We start from the raw sequence: 14,008 nt of genomic DNA on the forward strand, positions 1-14,008 counted from the left end.
TATACAAAATTTTTCATGGCTTTGAGAATGTTGACCCCACTGTATTTTTTGAATTGAGAAGGTATACTGGCCTTAGAGGTCATGAATTGTGCTTGGAAGTTAATAGATCTAGATTAAATGTGAGGAAAGAATTTTTTAGTAACCGAGCAGTAAAGATCTGGAATAGTTTGCCACCTGAAGTGGTCTTATCCTCAAGTACAGATATTTTTAAAGCAAATTATGATCTGTATTATAGTATAATGAATGCCACCAGATTTTAATTATTAATAGCTGTTTTTATTGAATGTTATGATTTGTTATGATGTGTCGTTATATGCAATCATGTATACAAATATTTTACACAATAAAATTAATTATGAATTATGATAAGATTATCTTTAGCGTCATCACGATTGTCGGGGCGTCCTTAAGATTGTTGGAAGGGGAGGATCGGGTCTGATATCGGCCTAATTATTCTGCCGTGTGAACCCGGCCTTACCCCTTCCCTTCCGTTTTGCGTGGGCACAAGAGACGGAGGGGTGTCTCAATTCTCTTTTTGGAGCGAGGTGGAGGGGAAGGCGGAGGGCTACAAACCCCTCCGTTTGGAGTGAATCTGGATGCACACTCCGTTTGGAGGGGTAGGAGGAGCTTACCGCTGTCTCCGAAAAATAAACATGGCGCCGAAAGAGCCACACAAATGAAGCAGCTTTCATTACAAATTATGCTGTTTAGAAAGTTATAACTTGAACAAAAACTTTACAGGCATTTGTCTTTGACAGCAACGTGTATGCTGCTGGATGCATGTTGTGTATATTGTCGTTCTGAGGAATATCGTAACGTCGCTCGTGCACTGAGGCATTATAATGCATATACACACGAACGCTACGATAAGACACTTTTATATCTCACAACGGAGAAAATCATGATAAAGGATAAGCACGTTAATTTGTATGCTCATAAATCTTTGGATAATATCGATCCCTGCTGTTGGGTTTCAAGGTTTGTAACGTGTGTATTTTGTAAACAAACAGGAGCCCTAAGCGCGTTCGGTGCTTTCAGGTAGAAAATGAGAAGTTTCATCAATGGGAATAAGATGGAAAATATATACACACAACACACACATGTATATGTGTAACACATAACCTGACGTCCTAATAGACTGATATTATTTGTCAAGGAAATTTCTAAAGGAAATAGGGCTGCAAAAAAAGGGAGAATTTGAAAAAGAACTATAAGGTTAACAGAACTAGATGCAGCCCATAACATACATACAGGTGCTGATCATATAATTAGTATATCATGAAATCATCATTTATTTCAGTAATTCCATTCAAAAAGTGAAACTTGTATAATGTATACATTCATTGCACACAGACTGATATATTTTGTGTTTATTTATTTTAAATAAATAAACTGTTTTCCTGTTTTATCATTAGTATTTTATGATTGTCTTTTTTATTCTTTTTATGATTTTACTTCTTTTACTTATTTATGTTTTAAATTTTTTTATTGTGTTTTAATCTTATTTCATTTTATTTTACTTTTAAATGTTTGTGAAGTGCCTTGAGGTGATTAGTCATGATTTGGCGCTATATACATTAATAATTATTATTATAAATTATTTTAATTACTAATTAATTAATTACTAATCAATCAATGATTAATCAAACAATATTAATTATTTTTATTGTTGATTAATTATTATTAGTATTAACATTAATCAGTTACTAATTAATTAATTAATACTATTAATTATAAATTAAAAAATTAAGTAAATTAATTAACATGACATGATTGCGATGCATCGACAAAATCTGCGACTTCTTCTATTTCTTTGCATTTACGCAGAAAGGCAAGAAAATAAAGAGCAAACAGGCTGCATTTCGGTTGCCATGTTAACAAACAGTGAAGACAGCAGTTTGACACGGGCAGTTTTTTTTTCTCTCCTAAGTCGAAGGGGTGTCTCAATTCATAGGGCTAGAGGCATACTCCTTCTCCTTACCCCTTGTTTTAAAGGGGTAGGCATAGGCATAGGGGTAGGGCCAAGGAGAAGAGGAAGGGGTACAAAAGAGAATTGAGATTGGGATTAGTCAGTTATGAAAATTGTTAGTTGTAGCACTGCTGTCTAACTAGCCTCTGTGTGATGGCATCACAGAAGACATAACACGTTTTTTTTTAACACTTACACATTTGAAAAATATTGCCATCTCTTTTTTGTTGTTGTTTGTGAGGGTATCAACAAAGTGGTGAATTGATTTCAATGCATTATTTTGTTTGCCAGAGTGTTTACTGTTGATGCTTGTTTGGCCTTAATTTTCAAGTCTGACCATATGCTAATAATATACAACAGGTAAGGTAGCTGTTTGCCCTGCGGGAAGGTATTTGATGTTGTGGGTTCCTTTTCCACAGGTCCTGCTCAGGTTCCCATGATGTCTCCAAATGGTTCAGTGCCTCCAATCTATGTGCCTCCTGGATACGTTTCACAGGCATGTATTTTTCATACAATTTCTAAAGTGCAATTTCAGACTGGCATCTTTGAAAAGTCAGAGCTACTTTGCTATGTGGTTTCTGTGCTGATGTCTGTGTCCTCTCAGATCATAGAAGAAAACGGAGTGCGACGGGTTCTGGTTTTACCTCAGCAACCAGATTTCCACCCTAGTGCTCCCTCCCCTCTTCACCACCCTCCACCTCCACCTCACGCCCACCTGCCTGCCTTCATCCCACATCCCGCCATGATGCCCCCACTACCCCACCTGTACACAAACATGGCAGGCGGCGTGAGTGATCTAAGCTCCCAATACATCTCCCAGTACCATCCAGCTCAAATCTACTCAGAGCAGGGTAAGTTTGTAGTGACTTTATTAAAGTGAAAGTGTACTTATGAGTTAGAGCAGTTTATATATACACTCAACAAAAATATAAACGCAACACTTTTGGTTTTGCTCCCATTTTGTATGAGATGAACTCAAAGATCTAAAACTTTTTCCACATACACAATATCACCATTTCCCTCAAATATTGTTCACAAACCAGTCTAAATCTGTGATAGTGAGCACTTCTCCTTTGCTGAGATAATCCATCCCACCTCACAGGTGTGCCATATCAAGATGCTGATTAGACACCATGATTAGTGCACAGGTGTGCCTTAGGCTGTCCACAATAAAAGGCCACTCTGAAAGGTGCAGTTTTGTTGTATTGGGGGGGATACCAGTCAGTATCTGGTGTGACCACCATTTGCCTCATGCAGTGCAACACATCTCCTTCGCATAGAGTTGATCAGGTTGTCAATTGTGGCCTGTGGAATGTTGTTCCATTCCTCTTCAATGGCTGTGTGAAGTTGCTGGATATTGGCAGGAACTGGTACACGCTGTCGTATACGCCGGTCCAGAGCATCCCAAACATGCTCAATGGGTGACATGTCCGGTGAGTATGCCAGCCATGCAAGAACTGGGACATTTTCAGCTTCCAAGAATTGTGTACAGATCCTTGCAACATGGGGCCGTGCATTATCCTGCTGCAACATGAGGTCATGTTCTTGGATGTATGGCACAACAGTGGGCCTCAGGATCTCGTCACGGTATCTCTGTGCATTCAAAATGCCATCAATAAAATGCACCTGTGTTCATCATCCATAACAGACGCCTGCCCATACCATAACCCCACCGCCATCATGGGCCACTTGATCCACAACATTGACATCAGAAAACCACTCACCCACACGACGCCACACACGCTGTCTGCCATCTGCCCTGGACAGTGTGAACCGGGATTCATCCGTGAAGAGAACACCTCTCCAACGTGCCAAATGCCAGCGAATGTGAACATCTGCCCACTCAAGTCGGTTACGACGACAAACTGGAGTCAGGTCGAGACCCCGATGAGAACGACGAGCATGCAGATGAGCTTCCCTGAGACGGTTTCTGACAGTTTGTGCAGAGATTCTTTGGTTATGCAAACCGATTGTTTCAGCAGCTGTCCGAGTGGCTGGTCTGAGACGATCTTGGAGGTGAACATGCTGGATGTGGAGGTCCTGGGCTGGTGTGGTTACACGTGGTCTGCGGTTGTGAGGCTGGTTGGATGTACTGCCAAATTCTCTGAAACACCTTTGGAGACGGCTTATGGTAGAGAAATGAACATTCAATACACGAGCAACAGCTCTGGTTGACATTCCTGCTGTCAGCATGCCAATTGCACGCTCCCTCAAATCTTGCGACATCTGTGGCATTGTGCTGTGTGTTAGATCTTTGAGTTCATCTCATACAAAATGGGAGCAAAGCCAAAAGTGTTGCGTTTATATTTTTGTTGAGTATATATCCTGATTCTACTTATAGGGTCCTGTTTTAATTATGGATTAGAGGGAGAAAAATCCATTCACTGCAATATCTTTTATTTGCCATTCTGTATTGATTTTTATAAACACACAGGTTTTTTTTCTTCTTTTGACTGATCCTGTTAGTTAGGCTGAAGATTTGTGATAGACTGTTCACTTTATGATGTATTTAAAGCTCTCACAATGCATGGCTGTGCTTAATAGGAACACAAGCACCCTCACCTAAAACAAAATAAGAAACCTGATGTTCTGTGTATTAGCTGATGTAGACTTGTTTTGGCTTTCACATGAAAGAAGGTACCAACTATGTCAACAAGAGCCATGCCATTTGCAAACTGTATCGAGGTCACAAATCTGAGGGCACATTTAGTCTGTCACCTTTCTGATATTGAGCTAGCCAAACAGTAAATGGCTAAATGCATAATTCCCTCACACCTCACCCTGGAGCAAGTTCCCACCCCAAAGATACCATTAACCTCTGTTCATGCAACCAAAATATCTCAAAATAAGTCAGGACTTTATTTCAGGGGGAATAAGATGTTACCTCACAGAGAAGTGTCCTGAAAGCTGAGCATGTTGACCAGTTGGTTTTTCTCCACAAAAACCTTGAAATTACAAAATAAGCACCACACTTTTTAGTTTTAGTGTATCTGCTAATGTTTGTATCAATGTTTATTTGTTCCACTGTTTCCTTTAGAAATCCTGCAAGAACTTTGCTTTTGACATGGGCAGATATTCCTTTTTGTCAGGCTGCACAAGAAAGTGTTGTTGGACATCACAGTAACTGTGTTTTCTTTTATTAACAAGTTGAGAAATTAAAAATGGCTTAATAAGAACATTTACAGCAGTGGTTCTTAAACCTGTCATCAAGTACCACCTAACCAACACATTTTTCCATCTCTCCCTGTTCTGCCACAAGCTGATAGGCTTCCTTCCAGGCTGCAGAGAAGCCCTGCCGAATCGGAAGCTTTTTTTTAATAACACCTATGAAGAATAACACAGATAAAATAACATAAAAAAAAGCCAGATAACCATGAATCAACAATCCTAATCGCACACTAGAGTGAGACCTCCTTCTACTACGGGTGTCACAATACATGTATTTGTATTGAGCTGTACGGTACGCACGCGACAGATCGGTGTGCAGAACTGCATGCAGAATACATGGTACGGCACTGCACAGTATTATTATAGACACATGCATACTTGTTTGTATGTCACCGACATTTCATCTCACGTCCACAGACTTTGTGTCCCTCCAGTTTCATGATCTGTGCAGGAAGAGGTCTATCTCCCCCTTCTGTGCAGAAGGTGTGGCCACATGCTTGGAAAAGCCAGTTGAAGCCAGTGACGGGATTATTTAACCCAGAAAGCATTAATGATATTGGTTAATTTCCCTTTTTCTTCAGAAACATGAACCTAAAAGCGAAAGTGTACTGATATGCATTTGTGTTGAGTCACTGTCCCCATATGAGGTCAGTCCGCTTTCAAGTTTAGACAGAAAATGCCATCAACGTATGACAAAAGTTGATGTTTTGTATGAATTAGTGTAAAATTTCAGGAATGAGAGGTTAACCGAACAGTCACATGTAAACAGTGATTTAAAATCTGTACAGCGTGAGCTTTTAAAACAAAACACAATGCGATGCACAGTAAATTCATCCCAGTGTGAATGATAAGAAGGTGAAATCCAATTTCTAAACAATTAACAAAAAAGAAAGTTTACATTTACATTTGGTGGACATTATTATACGTGGCACATGCAGGTCATACCGGCAGGCTTTGCAGTGGCAGATCCATCTTGAGGTTCCCTTGTATGTGCTCAAATTGTTTCGGATCCCGTTTTGCCGCCATTGGAATATGTAAATTGGGGTCAGATGGTTTTCAGATTACACATGGCTAGGTGTCCCATTTCGACTGCGCCCGGAGAGTTTTGAACATGTGCATCACACTCGGGGCCGCCGACCGATTTTGACCAACTGTGTCAACTTCCGCAGATGGCTGCCAAAACGTTTTGGAACTGAAATCCGACACTTTGCGCCACTTCAAAATTCCAACACCACTCTGCATGATTCTGACTATGTGTGACCGGGGTATAACTTAATAAAATAATGTTAAAAATGTCTGTGGTAATTAAAATGAGAATTGATATTTTCAACCCAAAACTGGCGAATAATAGGTGCAACAAGCTTCTGGCATCATGTTCAAAAGGACCCGAAGCTGTAATTGCTGCCAAAGGAGCATCAACAAAGTATTGAGCAAAGGGTGTGAATGCTTATGCACGTGATTTTTTTTTTTTTCTTTTTAAGAAATTTGCAAACATTAATTAAAAAAAAAACTTATTTCATGTTGTCATTATGGGGTGTTGTGAGTAGAATTTTGAGGGAAAAAAGACTAACATAAAATGTGGAAAAATTGAAGCGCTGTGAATACTTTCTGGATGCACTGTATGTACTTCAGTACTTGAGGTGTCTGCTTTGTGACAGCACAGCAGCTCATCATTCTGAGCACAGTATTCCTGGGTGTACGGACGCAGTTTTCATGAAAACATTAAATTGAATTCCAGTGCTTTGTGGTCCTGTGATGCAGAGGATATTTTAGAATGTGAAATTAACCTGTAATCCAAATTTATAAGCGATAAATGTCACTGCTGTGATTCTGGATGAAGTGCATTTCAAACTGGAGGAACCAATAGCCAAACAAAGGGCGCATTGATACATTTGAACCACAGGGACTGAAGTTTTCTGTTGATACAATGGATTTCCATCAACTGGGCTGCCAAATGAGATCAGTGCAGATCTGATGAAAATTAAAAAGGGGGGGGGGTCTTAGTAGACCATTGATATGTAGCTTCACAGATGAGCTGCTTCTGTTTACTGTTGTTGAGAGTAATGTAATGTCTTGGGTTTATGAGCTTTAATCTGATACTCTACATTATGGATTAAATTGAAGTTTCGTCGGGGCGCTTCCAAAGGTCTGGCCACGAAGGAGCGGCACCATCCAATGAAACTAAGGTTTATGCATGGCCTGGATGTGCATGCACGTTAAGTGCTGGAGTTTTTTGTGTGGCCTGGTTGTGAACACAGCCCAGCTGTGCACGCACACTGGATGCATCCTGTCTGGCCACGGAGTCACCGTGCTTACCGGATTTATTATAGTTTATGTTTTTATTTATCTATTTTTCTGAGGACTGGAGTGGACGTACGTCTAATGCCGGGCCAACAACAACCTACGTGCACGCAGGGACAGCAAGCTGCATCTGTGTGGAGGATGTGAACGGGGCGAACCGGATTTATTATTTTTGTTTTCATTGTCATTGTCAACTTTCATTGATATCCTATCAATGAAAGTTGAGAGATGCAGGTCCTGGACATCATGCTGTAAGTCGATGAGTGGTTGTTGACATGTTTCTTAGTTTTTAAAATTTTTTGTTATTATTCAATATTTATTTGTGTTATTATTTTCAGTGCTTTTTCTACCTAAAGTCAGGGCAAATTTCACAGCGACTTTCACATAATAACAGTGTAATAGCCCACATCCATCCTGAACGCCGCATGCACAGATGTGTCATTTCAGCCACGACAGTGACGCGTGAGTGTGTCACACAGCATTCTTATGTAAATCCTTGCACCTGTAAAGGTCACGCCAGTGCTGCTAGATTTTCGCTCTAGAAAGGCCTTAAAATGTGTTTATCCTGAAGTATTTAAATAACTTGTAGGTTAAAGTCTTCCTACAATATGATGCTGCATTAGCAAAGAGCAGCAATGGTTAGTGAGTGAAATATTATCTTGTTCAGCAGGAGAACAATTTGCTGTTTTCTTAGCTGTCTCGACATTGTTTTACCTTAGATCCTAGGACACCATCGCAAAAGGGTTTCTGTAAAATGGTAGATATGAACAGCTTGTAATTTGGCCATTAAAAACAAACATTTCAGTCAGTTTTTGCTTGTATCCCTGGAACCAGTGAGAGAACTCCAGAGGGAGAATGAAGCCACTGGCAGCTCAGTTTTCAGAGACACTAAATCTAAACAGCTGACCTGTGGGAAGGAAAAGTATTTTCATAAACAACTCCTGAGATGGTTTAAGAAAAGTTCAAATGCAGCTGTGTATTTTAACATATGTTTGTTTTTCACATGGCATTGATAAGGTTTTCTTTCTTGTTTTAGAACATTTATAATAAGACAGCTAAACAGAATGCACACCACAAACTGCCTCTACTGGTGGTTGGCTCTCACTGCGGTATTGTATCACTTCCTGTTCCGGAGCACAGCGGTGTTTTTCTGTATCTGTTAGCTGTTTAATCTGCGCAGTTAGATTGATCTAGTTATCTAGATTACGATTTGTTTCACAGTGTAATCGTCACGTGCCTTAACTAAAGCACTCCTTCTGCTGAATCACCTCTAAATTATTTACACATTATTCACTTTGCGTGTTTTTAGGAATCTGCTAGCTTAGCGCAGCTACTAGCTCTTAGCCAATTTAGCATGGCGGCTTCTCCTGTCTCTCCCCCACTTTTCTGCTCTGGGTGTGAAATGTTTAGTTATTCCTCGGCCTCCTTTAGCAGTAACGGTACTTGTAATAAGTGTAGCTTATTCATAGCTTTGGAGGCCAGGCTGGGCGAATTGGAGACTCGGCTCCGCACCGTGGAAAATTCTACAGCTAGCCAGGCCCCTGTAGTCGGTGTGGACCAAGGTAGCTTAGCCGCCGTTAGTTCCCCTCTGGCAGATCCCGAGCAGCCAGGAAAGCAGGCCGACTGGGTGACTGTGAGGAGGAAGCGTAGCCCTAAACAGAAGCCCCGTGTACACCGCCAACCCGTTCACATCTCTAACCGTTTTCCCCCACTCGACGACACACCCACCGAGGATCAAACTCTGGTTATTGGCGACTCTGTTTTGAGAAATGTGAAGTTAGCGACACCAGCAACCATAGTCAATTGTCTTCCGGGGGCCAGAGCAGGCGACACTGAAGGAAATTTGAAACTGCTGGCTAAGGCTAAGATTGTAATTCACGTCGGCAGTAATGACACCCGGTTACGCCAATCGGAGGTCACTAAAATTAACATTGAATCGGTGTGTAACTTTGCAAAAACAATGTCGGATTCTGTAGTTTTCTCTGGACCCCTCCCCAATCGGACCGGGAGTGACATGTTTAGCCGCATGTTCTCCTTGAACTGCTGGCTGTCTGAGTGGTGTCCAAAAAATGAGGTGGGCTTCATAGATAATTGGCAAAGCTTCTGGGGAAAACCTGGTCTTGTTAGGAGAGACGGCATCCATCCCACTTTGGATGGAGCAGCTCTCATTTCTAGAAATCTGGCCAATTTTCTTAAATCCTCCAAACCGTGACTATCCAGGGTTGGGACCAGGAAGCAGAGTTGTAGTCTTACACACCTCTCTGCAGCTTCTCTCCCCCTGCCATCCCCTCATTACCCCATCCCCGTAGAGACGGTGTCTGCTCCCAGACCACCAATAACCAGCAAAAATCTATTTAAGCATAAAAATTCAAAAAGAAAAAATAATATAGCACCTTCAACTGCACCACAGACTAAAACAGTTAAATGTGGTATATTAAACATTAGGTCTCTCTCTTCTAAGTCCCTGTTGGTAAATGATATAATAATTGATCAACATATTGATTTATTCTGTCTTACAGAAACCTGGTTACAGCAGGATGAATATGTTAGTTTAAATGAGTCAACACCCCCGAGTCACACTAACTGTCAGAATGCTCGTAGCACGGGCCGGGGCGGAGGATTAGCAGCAATCTTCCATTCCAGTTCATAAATTAATCAAAAACCCAGACAGAGCTTTAATTCATTTGAAAGCTTGACTCTTAGTCTTGTCCATCCAAATTGGAAGTCCCAAAAACCAGTTTTATTTGTTATTATCTATCGTCCACCTGGTCGTTACTGTGAGTTTCTCTGTGAATTTTCAGACCTTTTGTCTGACTTAGTTCTTAGCTCAGATAAGATAATTATAGTGGACGATTTTAACATCCACACAGATGCTGAGAATGACAGCCTCAACACTGCATTTAATCTATTATTAGACTCTATTGGCTTTGCTCAAAAAGTACATGAGTCCACCCACCACTTTAATCATATCTTAGATCTTGTTCTGACTTATGGTATGGAAATAGAAGACTTAACAGTATTCCCTGAAAACTCCCTTCTGTGTGATCATTTCTTAATAACATTTACATTTACTCTGATGGACTACCCAGCAGTGGGGAATAAGTTTCATTACACTAGAAGTCTTTCAGAAAGCGCTGTAACTAGGTTTAAGGATATGATTCCTTCTTTATGTTCTCTAATGCCATATACCAACACAGTGCAGAGTAGCTACCTAAACTCTGTAAGTGAGATAGAGTATCTCGTCAATAGTTTTACATCCTCATTGAAGACAACTTTGGATGCTGTAGCTCCTCTGAAAAAGAGAGCTTTAAATCAGAAGTGCCTGACTCCGTGGTATAACTCACAAACTCGTAGCTTAAAGCAGATAACCCGTAAGTTGGAGAGGAAATGGCGTCTCACTAATTTAGAAGATCTTCACTTAGCCTGGAAAAAGAGTCTGTTGCTCTATAAAAAAGCCCTCCGTAAAGCTAGGACATCTTTCTACTCATCACTAATTGAAGAAAATAAGAACAACCCCAGGTTTCTTTTCAGCACTGTAGCCAGGCTGACAAAGAGTCAGAGCTCTGTTGAGCTGAGTATTCCATTAACTTTAACTAGTAATGACTTCATGACTTTCTTTCCTAACAAAATTTTAACTATTAGAGAAAAAATTACTCATAACCATCCCAAAGACGTATCATTATCTTTGGCTGCTTTCAGTGATGCCGGTATTTGGTTAGACTCTTTCTCTCCGATTGTTCTGTCTGAGTTATTTTCATTAGTTACTTCATCCAAACCATCAACATGTTTATTAGACCCCATTCCTACCAGGCTGCTCAAGGAAGCCCTACCATTATTTAATGCTTCGATCTTAAATATGATCAATCTATCTTTGTTAGTTGGCTATGTACCACAGGCTTTTAAGGTGGCAGTAATTAAACCATTACTTAAAAAGCCATCACTTGATCCAGCTATCTTAGCTAATTATAGGCCAATCTCCAACCTTCCTTTTCTCTCATAAATTCTTGAAAGGGTAGTTGTAAAACAGCTAACTGATCATCTGCAGAGGAATGGTCTATTTGAAGAGTTTCAGTCAGGTTTTAGAATTCATCATAGTACAGAAACAGCATTAGTGAAGGTTACAAATGATCTTCTTATGGCCTCGGACAGTGGACTCATCTCTGTGCTTGTTCTGTTAGACCTCAGTGCTGCTTTTGATACTGTTGACCATAAAATTTTATTACAGAGATTAGAGCATGCCATAGGTATTAAAGGCACTGCGCTGCGGTGGTTTGAATCATGTTTGTCTAATAGATTACAATTTGTTCATGTAAGTGGGGAATCTTCTTCACAGACTAAAGTTAATTATGGAGTTCCACAAGGTTCTGTGCTAGGACCAATTTTATTCACTATATACATGCTTCCCTTAGGCAGTATTATTAGACGGTATTGCTTAAATTTTCATTGTTACGCAGATGATACCCAGCTTTATCTATCCATGAAGCCAGAGGACACACACCAATTAGCTAAACTGCAGGATTGTCTTACAGACATAAAGACATGGATGACCTCTAATTTCCTGCTTTTAAACTCAGATAGAACTGAAGTTATTGTACTTGGCCCCACAAATCTTAGAAACATGGTGTCTAACCAGATCCTTACTGTGGATGGCATTACCCTGACCTCTAGTAATACTGTGAGAAATCTTGGAGTCATTTTTGATCAGGATATGTCATTCAAAGCGCATATTAAACAAATATGTAGGACTGCTTTTTTGCATTTACGCAATATCTCTAAAATTAGAAAGGTCTTGTCTCAGAGTGATGCTGAAAAACTAATTCATGCATTTATTTCCTCTAGGCTGGACTATTGTAATTCATTATTATCAGGTTGTCCTAAAAGTTCCCTGAAAAGCCTTCAGTTAATTCAAAATGCTGCAGCTAGAGTACTGACGGGGGACTAGAAGGAGAGAGCATATCTCACCCATATTGGCCTCTCTTCATTGGCTTCCTGTTAATTCTAGAATAGAATTTAAAATTCTTCTTCTTACTTATAAGGTTTTGAATAATCAGGTCCCATCTTATCTTAGGGACCTCATAGTACCATATCACCCCAATAGAGCGCTTCGCTCTCAGACTGCAGGCTTACTTGTAGTTCCTAGGGTTTGTAAGAGTAGAATGGGAGGCAGAGCCTTCAGCTTTCAGGCTCCTCTCCTGTGGAACCAGCTCCCAATTCAGATCAGGGAGACAGACACCCTCTCTACTTTTAGGATTAGGCTTAAAACTTGAATTTTTCTCTCCCTGGAAAATAAACATTCTAATGTTCAAACAGGATTTTAGACAAGATTATGTGACTTTTCTTCACTTCTTTCATTGTGAAAAAGACATTGTGGCTTTGAATGGATTTAGGCTGCATGAATTTACACAACAATATAAGTGACTTTTTACTATAAGGTATGTTATTGATATTTTACCATGATTTTCCAAATATTCTACAAGCTTTAGCTGTGGCTTTTGAAATGCTGTAACAGTCTTTTCAGTCTTCATAAATTTCATGTAGTTTAATTGTTCTGAGTTAATACATAATTTGGTTTACAATTAAAAGGTAAATCATTCCAGGTCCTACTTCTGCATCATTTTCCATTTCAACATCATCACTGACAGGTCAAATAAAAGGTTGAATATAGGATCATTTAAATATCCACTAATTTCGAGATTTATTCTTCCAGGAGATGCTGAAAAAGTATCATTAGATAAAAATTTATTTTTGGGGCCCCACAGGGCCCTAGACCCCGGCTCCCAAGACCCCCTGCAAATTTTCCTCGGATTTCACAATTTTCATTTCACAGCCCTGGTTCCACCTCATTACCATAACAAAACATAAATGATCAATGTTAATCGGTGCAGCGTGCTGTGTAACAGTACAAGTTCACAGTTTGTGGCTACTGTCCAGGACTGTCATGGTCTGCCTCTGCCGAAGTCTTGGCATCATCTTTACTTTTCTCCACATCCAGCAAGGGGAGTACATACTTCATACTTCAGGAATCTGTCCACCTTGTTATCCATCAGTTCTTTCGGGTGCTGAGCAACATGAGTGCATCATTGGCTTGAAATGTTATGTCGTTTCACAAGCTTCATATACCAGCCATTCGAGGCTCTGAGGTTCTGCTTTCTATGTTGCTTATGGAGCCGCAGTGCCTTATATATTAGGCCCCTCCCTGTTACGCCTGCCATTCTCCTCTCCTGGAACCATTTTATCAGCTCCTCTTCAAGATCCTGATAACACAATTTCCTCCCCCTACCAGGCAGCCGTTTTGCTGTTTTAGCCAGGGTTGCAAGCTTGTCCTTGTTCCTACACCACTCCCAGATGCATTTCTTGTCGACTAATAAAATCTGAGCAGCATGGTGATTCCCCTTCTCTTTCGCTTCTTTCACGACTTTTAGCTTGGAATGCTGTTGAGTGGCAGCATTTGTATGGAGCCATCTATATTATAATAGCCAGGTGGTTTATGTGTGCCTGCGTGTGTTTGGCTTTGATCAGAGTGAAATCAGGGAGAGCTGACATTTGCTGTTTGGTATGCTTATGTATTTT

At 40.3% G+C, this 14,008-nt stretch overlaps 1 protein-coding gene across 1 annotated transcript in view; it reads left to right on the forward strand.

Annotated features, from left to right (window-relative positions):
- The window catches only part of fndc3a (fibronectin type III domain containing 3A), a 250,225-nt gene that overhangs the window by 150,173 nt on the left and 86,044 nt on the right, over positions 1–14,008 (forward strand). The window contains 2 exon segments of the mRNA XM_034168451.1: positions 2,389–2,465; positions 2,574–2,820. Coding sequence (XP_034024342.1) covers positions 2,389–2,465; positions 2,574–2,820 — 324 coding nt within the window.

This window comes from Thalassophryne amazonica, chromosome 4, assembly GCF_902500255.1.
Source record: "Thalassophryne amazonica chromosome 4, fThaAma1.1, whole genome shotgun sequence".
In the NCBI taxonomy this organism is placed as follows: domain Eukaryota; kingdom Metazoa; phylum Chordata; class Actinopteri; order Batrachoidiformes; family Batrachoididae; genus Thalassophryne; species Thalassophryne amazonica.